At 37.7% G+C, this 19037-nt stretch overlaps 1 protein-coding gene across 10 annotated transcripts in view; it reads left to right on the plus strand.

Moving 5' to 3' along the window:
* The first annotated feature begins 112 nt into the window (after positions 1 to 112).
* ap3b2 (adaptor related protein complex 3 subunit beta 2) overlaps positions 113 to 19037 on the plus strand; it is a 49794-nt gene continuing 30869 nt past the window's right edge. For 5 of the 10 annotated variants that reach the window (XM_074633912.1, XM_074633911.1, XM_074633913.1 and 2 more), the window contains exon 1: positions 113 to 365. In XM_074633912.1, coding sequence (XP_074490013.1) covers positions 250 to 365 — 116 coding nt within the window. In that variant the 5' untranslated portion in view covers positions 113 to 249. Of the gene's footprint in view, positions 366 to 9084; positions 9842 to 19037 lie in introns of those variants that run through there. The other 5 variants (XM_074633910.1, XM_074633906.1, XM_074633909.1 and 2 more) reach the window with 2 other exon arrangements.

A 19037-nucleotide genomic window follows, 5' to 3' on the forward strand; every position in this document is an offset into this window, starting at 1 on the left:
AAAAAAAAAAATAATAAAAAAAACACCTGCGCGTCCTGGTGGGACACAAATCACGTGACGTCACGCCTCCCTCCCCCTCTCCCCCTCTATTACCCATCATGCCCCTCTGCACCGAGCATCTCACAGATAACGGCCGTGTGTCGGTGTCGCTGCGCCTTTAAGAGCCGTCTGTCCTGCTGCCCTCCGCACTAAAGCTCCATCGCTGTTCTGAGAGGAGAGGAGATAATACAATAAACAGAAACAGAAACAATGTCCGCCAGCTCCGCGTTCAACGATGAGAAGGGAGGCGGTTCGTCCAGCGTCGGAGAGCCTGAATACGGTCACGACCCGGCGAGCGGAGGCATCTTCTCCTCCGACTACAAACGGTAACGGAGCTACCTGACGGTTAACGCCGTCTTTATCTGTCATAATGTGGGGGTGGGCTGTAGCTAACGGAGGAGAGGAGGTGTGGAGGTGGTTTTCTGTCTGATAAAGAGCTTCTTAAAGGTTTAAATTCAACCCTTCAAACTGAACTTAGTTTATTGTGAGGCCCGTGATTTAAAGCTTCTCTCCTCTGGCCGTGAACGTCTCACCGTGATTCGGTCGCTCAGCTCCAGCTAGCAGTTAAACGGTGACCCGGTGCTGCTGTTTTATAAATGTACGTTTTTTTAAAGCGTTTAAAGGTTTGGGGGTGTTTTATATTTTAATGTTTTGGTGGTGAGGTGAGATGTGAAAGGCCTGGCTGTCAGAGGGGATGCCAGGCCTCAGCTGCTGCTCCAGCTTCTTTCAGCACCACCCTGCTGGACAGCAGCAGCACAGCTCAGTGTGTCAGACACACACACATGGACCCCATTATAATCACCTGAAACAGGGTTTTAGTATGAGTGAAATAGTACAAGTTAGACCTCATTCAGTAAATACGTTTGAGAATGGATGAGTAGCAGAGTTTGTCCTTGTTCTTATTCAGGGTCCCATCCCATTGTGTCCTTAATTCAGCTATAGTATCTAGACAAACACAATATTAAAGCTGCAGTAGGCAGTATATTTTTGGCATCATTGGGCAAAAAATCCATAATTCAATTCAAACTTTATTGCAGACTCAAGGTCCAGATAAGAAAAAAGAAAAAAACAACAACAATACATTACATATAATACATTACAATACAGGAAGCACTATAAAAAGTCAGGATTAAAAGATATATTAATATTAATATAAATATATACATACATCAATGCCTTACATATAAAGAACTATACCAGTGCCTCCACAGCTGTGATTGGTACTATTTAGTACACACATGGAGCCGGTTTATACTGACCTGAAACAGGTTATTAGTATGAGTGAAATAGTACAAGTTAGACCTTATTCAGTAAATATGTTTGAGAATGGATGAGTAGCAGAGTTTGTCCTTGTTCTTATTCAGGGTCCCATCCTATTGTGTCCTTAATTCAGCTATAGTATCTAGACAAACACAATATTAAAGCTGCAGTAGGCAGTATATTTTTGGCATCATTGGGCAAAAATTCCATAATTCAATTCAAACTTTATTGCAGACTCAAGGTCCAGATAAGAAAAAAGAAAAAACAACAACAATACATTACATTACAATACAGGAAGCAATATAAAAAGTCATGATTAAAAGATATATAAATATTAATATAAATATATACATACATCAATGCCTTACATATAAAGAACTATACCAGTGCCTCCACAGCTGTGATTGGTACCGTATAGTGCTAAATGTTATGTTAGATGTTGAGATTATGTCTTTCTCAGAGTGATTAAGCCGGCATATAAATTTGTATATGAGATTTCTTAATACAGTTTGAAAAGTATTTATGCCTGCATACACAAACATTTCACTTGCACTGGAACATCTTGGTCTTTTTTAGTAATATTCTCATTGCATCATTATATGAGACCTGAAGTCTCTGTAAGCTCGCTTTTTTATAGTTTGACCACAAATTGGCTGTATACAGTGGTGTCTTCACTCATCTTCACTCTATCCCAACACATACTAAACTTCCGTGAGAGAATGTTTGCTTGTGCCTATAAATATCATCATCAGTCTTAGGTGAAATAGTACAAGTTAGACCTTATTCAGTAAATATGTTTGAGAATGGATGAGTGGAAGAGTTTGTCCTTGTTCTTATTCAGGGTCCCATCTGTGTCCTTTATTCAGCTGTAGTATCTAGACAAACACAATATTAAAGCTTCAGTAGGCAGTATATTTTTGGCATCAATGGGCAAAAATTCCATAATAACCTTTTAGCATATTGTAATTCAAGTGTTCTGAGAGAAAACTAGACTTCTGTACCTCCTCGTGGCTCTGTTTTCAGGCTTTAGAAAATCTAAAGTAATTTGAAAATCTGCAGTGAAGTCTAGTGTAAATAAGTGTATCTTCGTAAATCGATGATCACACACACAAAAAAAAAACCATCTCTGTTTTAGGTTTAATCTTTGGGTTAAGACAAAGATTGGGTTAATAAACAACTTTTTAGGTTACGGTTTTTCCAGCTTATCCAAAAAGTGACGGGACGACCCAATGCGAGCTGACGATAAGGCGCATCAGGCACACAACACTCCGCCCCACTCATTACCCCCGGATGAAAACCCACCGTACTCTTTACCTGCTCAGCACCAAACAGCAGACAAACACAGTTAGCGACTAGCTGGTAAACATAGTGGTGCATCAATCTGCAACCTCACCACTAGATGGCACTAAATCCTACAGACTGGTCCTTTAAAGTGGCAGTAGGCAGTATATTTTTTCCATCATTGGGCAAAAATTCCATAATAACCTTTCAGCATATTGTAATTGAAGTGTTCTGAGAGATAGCTAGACTTCTGCTCCTCCTCATGGCTCTGCTTTCAGGCTTTAAAAAATCTATTAAAATCATTGAGAGAGCGTTCCTATTGGCTGTGCTCCGGTCATGTGACCGGAACTTGGCGTTCCTTCAACAGATTCAACAATTGCGTCGGCATCACAAACGATGACCCGGTTGCTGGTGTCGACGCTTTATAAATGTATGTTTTTAAAGCGTTTAAAGGTTTGGGGGTGTTTATATGTCATGTTTTGTGAGGTGAGATGTGAGATGTGAAAGGCAGAGGGGGATGTCAGGCCTCAGCTGCTGCTCCAGCTTCTTTCAGCACCACCCTGCTGGACAGCAGCAGCACAGCTCAATGTGTCAGACACACACATGGACCTGGGTTATAATGACCTGAAACAGGGTGTTAGTATCAGTCATGAATGAATGAAAGACTTTATTTCGAACATAAAAATAAATAAAAACAGATACAAAATAATAACAAACAAAACAAGAGTAATAGTGTCCGAAAAGGAGTTAGGTAGAAGTAAAACTTATATTTCCCTATACCCCTTTCTCACTTCTCCTCTAATAACTCATATGTCATAGAATGATAATATAATAAACTATCCCAGATTTATTTACATCCCAAATTAAATGTATGAACAGCATCCCAAGTTTATTTACAACCCACATATCCATCCGGAGTTAAAAAGTAGATATAAACCAACCCTTAACACAACTCTTATCACAACTCTTCCTCAACCATATACCTCCCAAAAATATCTTTTTTGTATAGCTTTTTATAGTGATTTATATTTGTGATTTATATTTGTGCTCCGCTTCAACCCATCACCTTCATCATAAGTGAAATAGTCCAAGTTAGTAAATATGTTTGAGAATGGATGAGTAGCAGAGTTTGTCCTTGTTCTTATTCAGGGTCCCATGTGTGTCCTTTATTCAGCTATAGTATCTAGAAAAACTTAATATTAAAGCTGCAGTAGGCAGTATATTTTTGGCATCATTGGGCAAAAATTCCATAATAACCTTTCAGCATATTGTAATTCAAGTGTTCTGAGAGAAAACTGTCAAAAAATAATCAACAGATAAATAATGTTTTATTAATATGGATTAAAATTAAACTTTATTGATGACCGGAGGAAATTCATAAGCTTCCCAGCAGAATATAAAATGACCTCCAACTTTACAACATTAAAGTGATTTACACATTAATGCATCAATAATTATGATCCAAATATATATAATGCAGGACTTTTAAATCTAACAGATATTTTTACACTGTGGTATATTGCTTCTGTTACATAAGGGGAGACACTACAGGTGAATAAAGTAAAATAATGTAACTACTAGATATCACCATTAAACTTCTGCCGAAACAGGGAATGCATGCTTCCATAGAAGTGAAAGGTAGCGTAACATTAATGTCTGTTACATAGTATAGTTTGTACTCACCCACACACTCCTGAGAAGAGGTGTAATCTTGCAAAATAAATGAAAACACCAGTGAGGGTTTATCATGGGTGTGTAGGGCCTTTAAAAATCAATAGTGTAAAATAAATGCAGCAGTTTGATTGTTGCTTCGTGCTTTTACACATGTCGGTGATGGGAATAGTTATTTTATTTCACTTAAACAAAAATAATATCATATAGAAGAAAAACCCTGCTATAGCTACTGTATGCTGACTAATACTACTAAATGCATTCATATGACTCATCAGTGCCCATGTGTTGTATGTTATACAGTATGCCTAGATGAGTCACCCTCTGTTGGATATACAGTATCTCAGCTTTATTCTAAAATCATCTTATCTGTTGACATTTATCTAATTACAATAGTATCATTAAATTCTTCTAGTTTAGAGTTGCAACGATTATTCATAAATTGATTAATTGTCAACTATTAAATTAATCGCCAACTATTTTGATAATAGATTAATCGGTTTGAGTAATTTGTTAAGAAAACAAAAACAAAAAAATTCTTAAATGCGAATATTTTCTGGTTTCTTTACTCCTAAGACAGTAAACTGAATATCTTTGAATTGTGGACTCAAAAACATTTGAGGACGTCATCTTGGGCTTTGGGAAACACTGATAGACATTTTTTTTACTGACATTTTATAGACCAAACAACTAATCAATTATTCGAGAAAATTATCAACAGATTAATCAACAATAAAAATAATCGTTTCTTTGGAAACTTTTTTTTCCAAAGCAGGCTTTCATGTTGGTAATTGTTTTGTATGGATGAAGTCTTGTCTCTTAACTTTATTCAGGGTTTCTGTGAACTTATAATGCGTTTTGTGTATTTAGAGCTGCTCTCATCTAGCCTGTATTGTTTTACACCGGTTCTCTGCATGTATCTCAGTTTGGGAACATGTATAATAGCGTTGCATTACTGTTTATTGCTCTCACTGTTGTAAGCTTCACTGCCTCACCATAACTCACCAACAGAGGGAGCTCATTGTTCATAGATGGTAGATGTAGTTTGTGGCTGTGAACTGTGACCTTTGGATCTGGTGGAGGATTTTTTTCCTCGAGGCTGTTTGCCATGTTTTTTTTAAACTTTTAAACAAGTTAAAGTTAAATTCTGCCTTCATTAATTGATTCAAGTGTAGGCTGGGCGTTGTTACGTCTGTACCTGTGTTGTCGATGTCTCCTCAGTGAAGGTAGATTAACCAGTTTGTCTGTAAACATGACAGTGAAAGCACTGACTCGACCTTTGCTGTCGTCTCCTTGGAAACACGGCAGATGTGAGATGTTCCTCAAACTATTATCACTCTGAGATAAAAAAAAAAAAACACCTTTCAGTCTCTTTTAAAAGGTGTTTACTGTCCTTCCGTGTGAAATCACTATTGTAAGTTTGATAGGGGTGCTGATCCGTGTCAGAGTCTATTTCTTGGCCAGGTACTGAGATTTGTCTGGCTTGTACTGTTTTGCTGTGGGGCTCTGCAACACATTGGTTTCTCAAACCATAAAATCAAATGTCAAAGTAATAAGATTTAGTATTTTATATGTGATGGCAGCCCTTCTTTTGGTTGATGCTTCAGTGGGATCTGTGGGCTTTCTTTGGCTGGTTTAAGTGCTTGTTCTATTGTGAAAATGTGACTTTTGAATTTCATCACACTATAGTTACATCACACCGTTAACCATGCCAAAGACACCTGTGTTGTTCTGGGGTTTGACTCCTCAAAACATTGCCATTGTTTCAAAGGAATAGTTCAACATTTTGGTTTCTTGTCAAGAGATGGATGAGAAGTTTATCTTAGCATAAAGACTGAAAACGGGGAAACCACTATCCTGGTTCTGTCCAAAAGTAACAACATCGGCCTACCTCCACTTTTAAAGCTCACAAATTAACACACTATAAAGGTGCTAAGTTTGATATCCAGAGCATTAATATAGCAGCAAACAACTATATGCTATGTAAATATATAGAGGAGTAATGTCTACCTGAGCAAAGAATGAAGTAACTCTCGCTCTGTGTGTGCTGTAATCAGAGTTTCTCTGTACTTTGCTAACATAGCCGTGCTTTTAGTGCATGTTCTTGCATGTGAGCTAATTCACGGCCGCCACTCTGCACTACTCTCATATGGCGGTTACAGCTGATAACGTCATCCCGACTCACGGCATCAATGCGAAAGCAAAGCACCCACTCTCCAGTTCCCCCTCAGGTAAACACTGTTATCTCTGTCAGCACTTTTGTCATTGTTTGCACTGTTAGCGCTGTTAGCACCGTTAGCTGCGAGCCGCGTGCTCACCGCCGCCATGTTGAGAGCCGTTGAGAGGCAAAAGAAATGCTCCCAATCTCGTATTTAGCACCTTAAATCCATACAAAAATCAAAGTGTAAGGACGACAGAGCCAGTTTCCCTCTGTCTCCAGTCTTTCAGCTAAGCTAAGCTAACCAACTGTTGGCTGGAGCCTTAAAGTAGGCTACAAATATGGAAGTGGTATCGACCCTCTTATCTAACTCACGGCAAGAAAGCGAAAAAAGTGTATTTCCCAAAATCTAAAACTATTGTTGTCACCGTGTGGTTGCCAGGCAACCAGCAGAGTCACTGCACCCGGCCAATATAAATAATTTTTTGGTTGCGTCCGAAATTCCATGCTAACATGCTATTCAGTTCACTAAAACAGTATGTGAGATATTTTAGTGTGTCCGAAACCTTAGTATGAAACCAATAGTACGCAAATTGCATACTGTTTCCAGTGAAATATCACAGTATGCAACGCTGGACACTACGGCAGCATAAATATCCCACAATGCAATGCGGTAGGGACGACAACCTACAAAACGGACGTTGACAGACAGCTCCGTAACATCAATAACGCTTCAATTTAAATGTAAGTATAAGATATCACTTTGCTAGTCATAATATACATTTTAAATTAATTCAGACTTTGATTCTCACAAATCAACGTTTTGATCACGAGGTTGGCACGGGTTACCATGGTTACACGTCTCCAACCAGCAAGGATGCTCTCAGGAAGTGACGACGTAAATTACAGTTCTGTGCGTCTGAAAAGATACATACTACCTTTCATTCACACAAAAGTATGTTGAATGAATGTGCACCTGTTGAGTATGTAGTGCAGAGTATGTGATTGCGGATGAAGTATTTGTGTTTTTGGTGATGTTGGTGATATTTTGAAATAGAATGGCAGCAAGCTGCAGGATCTCATTTTGCTACTTGCCCCTTTGTTTCAGGATATTCACTGTCATATGTCATACTTATGACTATTTATGCAATTGTAGTACCTTAATATTTGCATTTACATCGTTTTGCCAGAAACATGTCCCAAAAAAGAGGCTTTGGGACCTCGGTGTTAGTTAATAGCTTGTGATGGCCCGAGATATAGGCTAAAAGGAAATAATACTGAAAAAAGGTAGCAGAAAACATCCTGTGGGCTGGCCCTGCCAAGAAGTAGTTTGGCTCATAACCCACTGTAAAACCACAACCTGACATTTTTGATTTTTGTGAACTTTACAGCTGTTAGTAGGCATATTTAGTTTCCTACTGACAGAGCCAGGCTAGCTGTTTACCCCCGTTTCCAGTCTTTATGCTAAGCTAATTTAACCAGCTGCTGGATGTAGCTTTTTAATTCAGCATACAGACTTAAAATTGATATCAATCTTCTCATCTAACTCTCGGCATGAAAGTAAATAAGCCTAAAATGTCTAATTATTCCTTTAAAAAAACACATAGGATTTTAAAAAATCATCAAAGATAACACAAATATTATACTGTAGCTTACTTCCATTGTGGCCCCAGCGGGGGATGAATATGAATTATCCAGCTTCACGACTTGCATACTAAAGTTTATTAATTCATGAAAGCCTTCATATATTCCTTTTACTGTAAGCTCCCTTCATTTAGAGATATGATATCGCTGCACTGCACCCGAAATCAGACATTGCTTAATGCTTTTAAATAATAGCAGCTGTCTTTTGTAGTCATAATCATAAGAGATTTACAGAACTGGATCTTCTTAGGATGTCTTTAATAATGACTGTGATGTTTTTTTATTTCTGAGATCATTCAAACTAGAAAATGTTCCTCCTACATTGGTAACTAAGAGATCAAAGCCTTTATTAAACCATCAAAAAATATTTCTGAGGCAACTGCAGGAAGAAATTCTCTCTGTATTATATCCAACATTGCATCAGTTTTTACAGCATTAGGAAACACTCCATACCAGGGTTGTCACTGTCAGTGTAATTCACTGTGAATGCTGCAGCCGCGGGGTGCACTTCCTGGTGACATCACAGGTTAAAAACCTTATTAGTCTTTAGCAAATGTCAGCAAATCCTGACGGAGCTGTTACAGATCACAGGAAGAGCATATGTGAATTGTGCTCGGAGGCAGTTATTTTTGTTCGAGCCAAAAAGAAACGAGTGGGAGAGAGAGAGAGAGAGAGAGAGAGTCCTCATCACGACACTGCCAAGAAAGCTGAGTCATGTAAGACGAGAAAAAAAAGGCACCTCGCAGAATATAAAAAATTAATAAGACGAGGACGTTTTTAAACATAATGAGCACGAGGAGTGACAAATACTTTAAAAGCGTCTGTCGGGTATCAGAAAAGGTTTGTTGGCAGCGAGTCGGGATGAAGGCGGATAAAGGGAAAGCTGTGATGGAGAGAGAGTAAAGCGAGATTTCGAGGTGTTAATGTGAAGAGGCGGAGCAAAGATGACAAGCATGAAGAGGGGAGTGATAACGTGGCAGAAGGTGGGAGAGGCTGTGTCATTGTTGGAGAGCTCAGATATGTGGACATATTGTGTACACACAGAGAGAGCTGGTGCAGCAGCAGCAGCAGCAGCAGCAGCGGGAGGAGTCGCCAGAGGAGAGGCGAATAAAACTCCACGCCCCTCTCTGCCGAGCATCCATTTACTGAGCAGCTGATGTCTGCTGCTTCACTGGATGCGTACAGACTCAGCAGCAACAGAAGAAAGAAAAAAACTGGGGCTCTGGTGGATTTGGATTACAGCACTCAGGAGGCAAAGTATATCAACCTTGCCACCGTGGAGAAGAAGAGGCACTTCTTAAGTGGGTTGTTGCATCATTTTTGTCCACATTGGATAAACTTGGAGTACTTATAACACGGACTGTGAAACTGTCTGAGGAGAATCTGGAGCATTTCATATACTCAGCTGATTAACACCGAGGAGTGGCTGAAGAAAACTGCAGTCTTTCCACTTTATCTAACTGGGATTCTACAGGTTGCTCTCAACATGACCACCATGCAGAGGCTGCTGCTGCAGCTGCCGGTGAACGCACAGAACATGGTGAAGACGGTGCAGAGTCAGGTCCAGGGCCAGAACCAGGAGGACGACAAGAGCCCCGTGCTGACCCCTGACAGTGCGCAGCAGGGCTGGTACAATGCCCTGCAGCCTGACGAGCTGCGCCACCTCCGATGTGGAGGTTCAGGAGGAGGAGGAGGAGGAGGAGGAGGAGGTGGTGGAGACCACGAGGAACGAGCACCACTGGAGGAAGGTGGTGGAGGTGGCGGCAGTTTTCAAACTCAACCTTTGCGGTAGGAAAATCCAGGAGAATCCAGACCTGTTCAACCCTTTCACACTTCGGTTATGTTTAAGGGCATTTAGGTGATTGCTTTCCAGGGCAGATTACAATGAGACTAACTGAATAATAAGAGAGGAAGTTAGTGAGTCTTAAGGGTCGTAAAACAATTAACAAGACAGAAAATAAGTCAAATCTATTTCTTCAACACAAATATTTTTCTGACTTGCTTTTGTATTATGAAAAAATGGCTCATTTTGCCTCCTCAGGTTTATAAAACTATTAAAATATTGTTCTCTAGTTGAACCGCTTGCAACTCATAGACACATGGAACATATGAAAAGGGATGGCTAGTAGATTGTGCTTCACTTTAAAGGGACACAAGCCAAAAAGGTTGGGGACCACTAGTATTAAACCTCATAGCTCACAGATAAAAAGTGTATACTTTAGGAATGCAACTAACATATTTTCATTATTAATTTATCTGCAGATTATTTACTCGATTAATTGACTAGTTGTTGGTCAAAATGTACCTTAAAGGAAGATTTGGCAAGTATTTAATACTCTTATCAACATGGGAGTGGACAACTATGCTTCCTTTTTACAAATGTATGTATATATTTATTATTAGAAATAAATTAATAACACAAAACAATGACAAATATTGTCCAGAAACCCTCACAGGTACTGCATTTAGCATAAAAAATATGCTCAAATCATAACATGTCAAACTGAAGCCCAACAGGCAACAACAGCTGTCAATGTGTCATTGTGCTGATTTGACTATGACTTGCCCCCAAACTGCATGTGATTATCATAAAGTGGGCATGTTAACGTGTTATAATCATGTTAACTTTGACAGCCCTAAACATAACATAACTCATAGACATGTGCAACATGTGAAATGGACATTAGAGCTTCACTTTTAATGGTCACAAAACAAAACAGATGGGAACCACTGGTAAAGAAAAGTGAATGGTACCAGTTTACCTATTCAGTCCAAGATATATAAGTCCATAGCTTTTCTCTGTTGGTGCCGTTATCATGAGACATTTGCATTCTGTTTTGTGAATCGGACCTATAATATGATGAGGGCCATAGGAGCTGCTGTACTCTTTATTTAATCAGACTGCAAACCTTTCAAACGAACATCAAAAATGGTTCTCTTCAGAAATAGATTTGCTTAAAGAGAGCTATAATTATGCTTTTATTGGGTCGTACTTATAAACTAGATTATTCTCATTTTACAGGATGAGAGCTTTACTGAAGAGCAGTTCTGGTTGGTTTGAGCAGGCGTATTTTATATCTGTCACCAAGAAAAAACAAGAAACTTTCTCCTCTCAAAGAGTCGACTTATGTAAAACAGCCTACTTATAAATGCAGGCTGCAACTCTTCAATCTTTTCTCTGATTCATGCAAATACATTTCCATATCTACTCCTTTTTTAACGTCGATGCGGTCGTGCAGAGCTCTGTTCTTGGTGAACAACGTGACATTGCGTGTGAAGTCGTATATCATTGAACATTGGAGGCCTACTTCCACGGAGGCTTTCCGGCTGAAGAGTTCGGCTGATCTCTTGGCTTTGGTGCCCGGTAACCCGACCGCTGGTGTGCTCTGTCGTACCACAGCGGGTTAAATAATTCAGAGCTGTTTGTAAATTCAGCTGTTGTTCGTCAGGACGGGACAAAATCCAGTGGAAATGAGAGAACCAGTGTCGGTGTAGAATTACTGTGGGCCCTCTGGGCATGAGCTGTAGAAATATAAACCCAGTCAGAGGGTCGTTTTAGGTGCTCAATGTGAGGCTTTATCTCTAAGATAATTCACTGAGGTGGCATTTATAGTTTGTTAAAATGCATCATGGCCAAATAGATTGACTGTATTTCTCTCCTGGTCCATTCATAACTTATAATTTTTAATTCATTGAGCCATTAAATCTTCCTGTTGGGCCACAATGCTTTGGCAGATAAAAATAGCAGGAAAGATGAGTGTATAAAATGGTGAAAGATGTTTTTCTTTCCTTATAGGCTGTTAAATTGTTGTAAAATTATATTTGTACCCATCTTTTCCTTGATTTTAATGGTATTGCCCGGTTTATAAAGGGAGGGTCCATCTTTCTTTTTGTTTGTTTTTTTCAAAGGGAAACACCCACTCAACCATTAGCAAAAGCAGTGACGTAGGTTACAAAGTAAGCTAATCAATAAGGTTATGAATAATGTAAACACTAGCAGTAGTTAGCTGTGCTGATATTTAGAAACAACAGAAAGTGTTAGTTTCGATTTTTTGAAGTGGGGTTGTATGTAAACTCCCGCGTTCTGCGAGGTAAAATCACTGTTTTTGTGAATGTTGTCTGGTGGCTTTGAAGAGAGCGATATAACTGCTACAGTTCCCCGTTGGAAAGGGCTGTCTGATGGCGAGGTAAAGCGGCTGTGGACCAGAGCAGCAGAAAAACATATTTTAGCCACCTAAAAAAATCAATATCAGTTTAAGTATACGCTATATTTAGAATGTTTACCTCCTAGAACACGGGAGTTGCTGGCCTACCGCTGCATCGATCAGATTTAGTTTGTTTGTGTGATTATGTGACTTTTGGATCCAAACGTGGCATCCACAGCTTTGCTTTCGTGCCGGTACTCTTGTCTGCTTTTCCAAACTGGAAGCATGCCGACCACTATCTAAGTTACTGTATGTAATGTTAATACACTGACTATATAAGGATGAATATATACTGAACATGTAGCAACGCCATCATGCAGAAACCTACGTCAGGTCACGTGGAAAAATGTTTTTAGAAGGGCTTCGGAAATTAGCATTTTGACGCTAAAACATGTGAGCATACATAAGGAACACAACTGGGAAACTACAGAATGATATAAAAACCTTTTAAAAAAACAAAACAGAATAATGGACCCGCCCTTTAAGCAACCACATGTGACATTCCTACTACTAACACTACGACTTTTACTCATAATGCATGTGTAACTTGTCTGTTGCTGCAAATTGCTGATAATTGCTCTTTGACAGGTTTAATGTTTGGCCACCGCTACAACAAATGTAATCAACGTTTTCGGGTCCGTTTTTTAATTAGATCTTCAGAAGGCCTGTTTGTCATCAAACAAGCCACATGAATCCCTGTCGCGTTATTAATTAGTGAGGCTGATCAAGGTGGTAAATTGACACAAGCCGTAAAACAAATTAAGGCTGCGGTTGGTAAGTTTCTATATCGTGACATTTTGTCAGGTAAAAACATTGAAAGTGCCTGCTAAATTTTGAACTTCAAGTCAAGTTGTGTTGTGAATCATAACCTAGTTTTCTGTTTCCTTGATGATTGATATCATCCACAGAAATGATGCTCTTTGCTTTCAGCTGTAGGTTTGATGTGTAAGGAAAGAGAGAGTGAGAACATACAAAGAACAAGGTCAGAGCAACGTCATGTAGCAGCAGCAGCGTGAGTTCAATGAGTTTATCCCTGTAAGAAGCTCAGACAGCAAAATGTTACACCTACGATTGACGGTGATTTGCTGTCGATTTTTAGTCATGGTTTTGGCGTGGCTCAAGGGACGACAGTGTCTTTTGTCCAGACTGAAATTTCTCAACAATATTGGACGGGTAGTCATGACATTTGCTACAGATATCCACAGTGCCCAGAGGATGAATCGATCCTAATGACTTTGGTGATCCTTTGACTTTTTGTCTAGCCACTCTAGCCTCCTGCCACTATAAGGTTCGGTTGACATTATTGGATTGGATTTGGGAAATATCTCAACAACTATTTGATGGATTGTCATGAAAGTCAGTTATATTTGTATTTTATTTTAATATATCACCACTAGCTGCTTTTTTTGGGTGTTTTGTGTTTGACTTTTCTTTTAATATTTTGTCCCCTTAAAAGGAAAAACACTTCATGTTTAGAAGTTGACATCAAACCAGGAAGCGGAAGAACACATTTCAGGCTGTAATGAAGAGACTAGTTGATAGAAATGTTCATATTTCTGGAGTCATGGCCAGAGGCCGCGACCCATCATCACGATTTCACAGGGAGAAATGAACCATTGGGACCTTCATTTTCTGCTGGAAATCAGCATTAGTGTTACTCATCCTCATGTGTGGGCTTTCAGTGCTTTGGGCAAAGTTATCTTTGCATTTTGTCAGAGTTTATTTTTTAATTTGTTTTGGGACACAGCCATATATTTGTAACCAAGAAACCAGCGTCGGCTCATCGCTTGCTTCCAAAAATAATCCGTCACGAACAGCGTTTTATAGATACTGTCAGGTTTTAATTCAACACTCTTTGATGTATTTAGGTTTTGAAGTGTGTGTGACAGAGTGAACTATATTAATCACTCAATGAAATTATTAACACTTTGATGCTTGAGGATGGAGAGCAGAAATCTTTCACAGAAACACACGTTAAACTGGAGTCGTGATACTGTAAGTCAACTGTGTTCTGCAGCAGCCACAGACTGCAAGGCCTCCATTCACTGCTGTCACACCACCAAAACAGATGAAATATGGAGTAAACCCCAACAGACTCCCACTCTTAAAGAGGAATGATGTAAAAACTTCTGACCAAGGTTGGATCAAATAGTTTGGAAAGTTGTTTGTAGTGTTGGTTTCAGTGTGTTTGAAGTATATGTGGTATTTACTGCGTGTATAATGAAGATGTGAAGTAAAAAACAAACTTAAAATTAGAATAGGTAGTTTAGAGTATTAACTTTTGAGTAATCTATAAAGATCAGAGAACATGTACAAGCTGCACAATCTTCTAAATTACTTGTATAATTATTTTACTCTCAGAAAATGTTTAGATTTTAATTTTAAAATCAGCATCTGGATATGGATCAACTTCAAAATAATATATTATAATAATATATCTGATAAGGTTGTGTAAATGTCTGATGACAGTGAGTTTTTATTATTGAGCCAAGGATTATACATTCAACACATTGTATGTTTCACAAATATGAAACGCATAATATAAAATATACAGGATTGCATTTGGAGAACAATATCAAACATAAGTAAACCAAAAGAAAATGAAAAATCTTCAAAATAAATAATTAAATAAAGTAAAATAAAATTGACAAAGATAAAATAAATAAATATATGATAAATAAATATAAATAAATAAAATGTATATAGGAATATTAGAACTCTGAATTCTGCCAAACTTGAAGGAAGTCAGACACACAATTACATTATTATGGATATTTAAATGATGTAAGTGTGGCACATTAAAAAGCAAATCAAACTTCCTTCTGGCTCATCTAAATATTTCATGCACCACATTTGATAACGTTTAGGTGAACATTGAGGAGGAGGAGTGATGTAAATTTAATAATTTAATATGCCTGAAATGCCTTTAATATCACTGAAATTAAGGAATCCAGAAAAACAGAAGCATTTTACATTTATTCTATAAAGGGCTGGGCGATAATTCAACAATTTATCATCTTTCAATGGAATCGTATTGTGATGAAATCATATATCGAGATATCGTGATACAAATTACATCATCTAAATTTATAATAACAAGCAAATACTAACTGAAATTTCTCATAAAATCTGGTCAAACTCAGTTAAATCAAACTATTGTTTTAATCTGATTACTCTGAATTTGTGTGCATGTAAACATAGTCAGTGTATAGCTGGAAATATAATACATATAATATATCATGTTTTGTTGTGTTCATTTTGCACTGAAGTTCTTAATTAAATGAGAAAATACTTTTCATTTTTCAAGTATTTAATTCACACGTGAGTATACAAAAATAGGCTTTACTATGTGGTTATGTCATACAGACTTTATTTATTAAATTACCAGAAAACACGCTATATCGTAATGTATATCGTTATCAAGATATGAAATAACTTATATCAGAATTGAACATTTTGGACATATCGCCCAGCCCTATTTCCATATTAAATGCTTTATAAACGCAGGGTGTTGCTATCCACACCAGTCTGTTCTTCGTACTAAAACTATAATAAACTAAAATGATTTGATCAATTTAGGAGATATCCTGCTAATTAATTAACAGACAAACAAACAAGACAAAAACCCTCTTTGCCAGATGTAATAAAAGCATGTAACACCTGTTATATATTGTACCACTGTGAGTGGCATGAATCAGAGCATAAAGTCCCAGAGGTAGAGCTCTGTGTTTCTACAAACCTTCAGTCAGATGCAACAAAGGCGCTGCAGGAAGGCAGGAAATCACTTAACTTCATTTTATGGCATCCTTTGTTGCCTTGGAAACTAGTTGGGGGAAATGTGCAGCTCTGCAGCCTTCTAATCACCTTCGCCCACCACCAACCAAACCCCACCCAAGTTTCATATTCGACTCTTTCAGTTTGTGGATTTTTTCCTGTTTGGTAGTTTTGAGTTTAGAGTTTTGTTTCTGGCAAACTGACACCAACACAGACACTCCACACGGAAACTACAGTTTTTGTGAACAAGGTTATAACAATCACACAAAAAGACTTTTCAAATATCAAATATTAATATGAGATTAATAGACAGTTTGTACCATCCACAAACTGTTCAACATTTACAGTGATGTTGATTTATGTCTCTAAAAAATAAAATAAAATGAATTATTCAAGTAAATCCTAAATTAAGATGGCCGTATCCCTTGCAACATGTAGTTGTAATATCACAGAGGAGACTCTATTAAAATGATAAATTTAAACTTGAAAATGAAAATTTATTTCAACAATAACATTAGCTATTTCCACACTCATATGGGCGTTCTATGACCAGTTTAAAATAAAAATTGAAAAGCTGTTATCCACTGTACAGCAGGTTAGAGTAAATCTTTGAAAAATGAAATGCCGTTTTCAATTTCATTTTCAAATTATTAAAAAGGACATTTTCATTTTGACTAATACTGCTTGCATAAATAAATAAATCTGGATACATTGTTTATATTGCATTTTAATTTTCAAATTTAAATTAACTTTTTAATTTTGTACGAATTTCAAAATTAAAAATAAAAACAGATTTTCCATTTTCCTTTTAATATGATCATAGCATGGCCATATGAGCAAATCTGATTATTGAATTTTCATTTTCATTTTTACTCAAAATAACACAAAATTATAATGAAATTGTGGAATTACATTTTCATTTTCAAGTTTACATTATTATTTTAGTAAAGTCCCCTATGGGCTTCCATATCCACATATAAAACTGTTAGAAAGACACATCCAGTGTCCGATAAGATGGGTGCTGGATCAAAGGAATATATATGGCAGAATTAATACAGATAGATCCGCAAACCGAATAGCTCCAGTTAGAAGGATTTTTATTGCTGCAACATTTTGAGCACCAGGCTCTTGAGCCGTGTGTGCGGATCTATCTGTTTTAATTCTTCCATATACACATACCTAAAATGTTATTAATCCAAAATAATGTGTTGCTTTAAAGTCAGTATCCTTTAGATCTTATCCCAAAATGTAACAATTATAAAAGGTTTTCATGAACTACAACAAGGTGAGGTATTGTTCTCTTCTGTTACTCGACAACAGGGAGCAGCAAAAACAGATGTCATCGATCAGTATTTCAACATTCAATTAGTCTGGAGTCTTTATCCTGGCAGCCGTAGCAGCAGTGACCCCGTCTGCACTGTTGCTGTTTGCAGGTTCCTCCTCCCGACTGTCGGTGTTGTTTTTGTGTGTTTGTGTTGCAGCAGGGTGGAGAATGTCGGCTTAGATCCACTCAAAAGATCCTGCTCCTCATGTGTGTGAGCTAGCTGGTCTGTTCCCATCGCTTCTGACGGAGGATGGATGAACATGTTAACTGGGTTACAGATAAGACATAGATGGAACCCTTTTTATCCACCTTTTTGGTCCAGACTGAAATATCTCAACAACTATTGGATGGATTGACTTTACCTACAGATATCTACGCTGCCCAGAGGATGAATCCTAATAACTTTATTGATCCCCTGATGAGTCATCTGGTGCCAACAGCACATCAAAATTTTAATTTGTCCAATATCTTGGTTTATAACCGAATTCTGCAAAACTAATAGCATTCCCATAACCCTTTGTGTTTACTGCTAATTAGGAGGGATGCACCGATGAGACTTTTTCAGTCCCGATACCGATAGCGATACCTGGGCTTTGGGTATCGGCTGATACCAAATACCGATCCAGTACCAGTGTTTAATTAATAAGCTGTATGCCTCACTGTGTGGAAGTGACTGGGATCATTCTTTTATGTGTAAGGAAACATCAGGCTGGACTTAAATATTGCTTTCCTAACTTTGTAAAACAAAATGTGACCAGTAAAAACATAGATATATGTTAATTTAATTGTTCTTTATTATTAAAATAAATTGTACACCAGAAATAATATAATTATAATTAAAGTGGAAACCTTTAATGCAGCTACATATTGGTCAAAACTTAAACAGGAATTCAAATTGCAGTATATAATGTAAATAGTATATAAACATAATGAATCGAAATGAATAGATTGGCTCCATTGTCACAGATACCCGATCCAGCTATTTGAGTCAGTATCGGCCCGATATCCGCTCCAGTATTGGTGCATCTCAACTAATTAGCAGTGAAATTATTATATTCTTCTTTATATAGCACATTACCACAAGCAGTTACTCCTCAACTCTGCAGGCGAATCTGACAATGAATCGATTTAATGTCATAATATAGTGAAAAATGGCAATTACAATTTCATGGTCCTTTCATTTTCCACAAAGATATTCAATATATAATGAAAAAAAGAGAACAATCCTCACATTTCAGGAGCTGGAACAAGACGCTGTTTTACATTTGTGCTCGATGAATTATTTAAACAATTAATTGATAATCAGAATAATTGCTGATTCATTTTCCTGCCAAACTACTGTTCTTTTCAGCCCTAGAATCTCCCACAATGGATAGTTATTGAGTTATCTTAATAAAAAAGAAGCAAGCTTGTATGATATTAATAGACCTACAGCATAGACTGTATATAAGAAGTGGACGTAGTCTGCGTGACATCACCCATTGGTTTGTGGACTGCTGTTTTGAAGCCTCAAGTTCGGTATTTTGGCCGTCGCCATCTTATTTTGTTGTAACCAGAAGTGATAGAGGGTGGAGCTAAGTACAACCGAACGCTGAATAAGATATTTATACATTTTTAGGCGCCCGAAAAGGTTAGAATTAACTTTCATGAACTGAAAACACACTGTGAAAGGGTTAAAGTT

Source organism: Sebastes fasciatus, chromosome 4 (assembly GCF_043250625.1).
Source record: "Sebastes fasciatus isolate fSebFas1 chromosome 4, fSebFas1.pri, whole genome shotgun sequence".
Lineage (NCBI taxonomy): Eukaryota > Metazoa > Chordata > Actinopteri > Perciformes > Sebastidae > Sebastes > Sebastes fasciatus.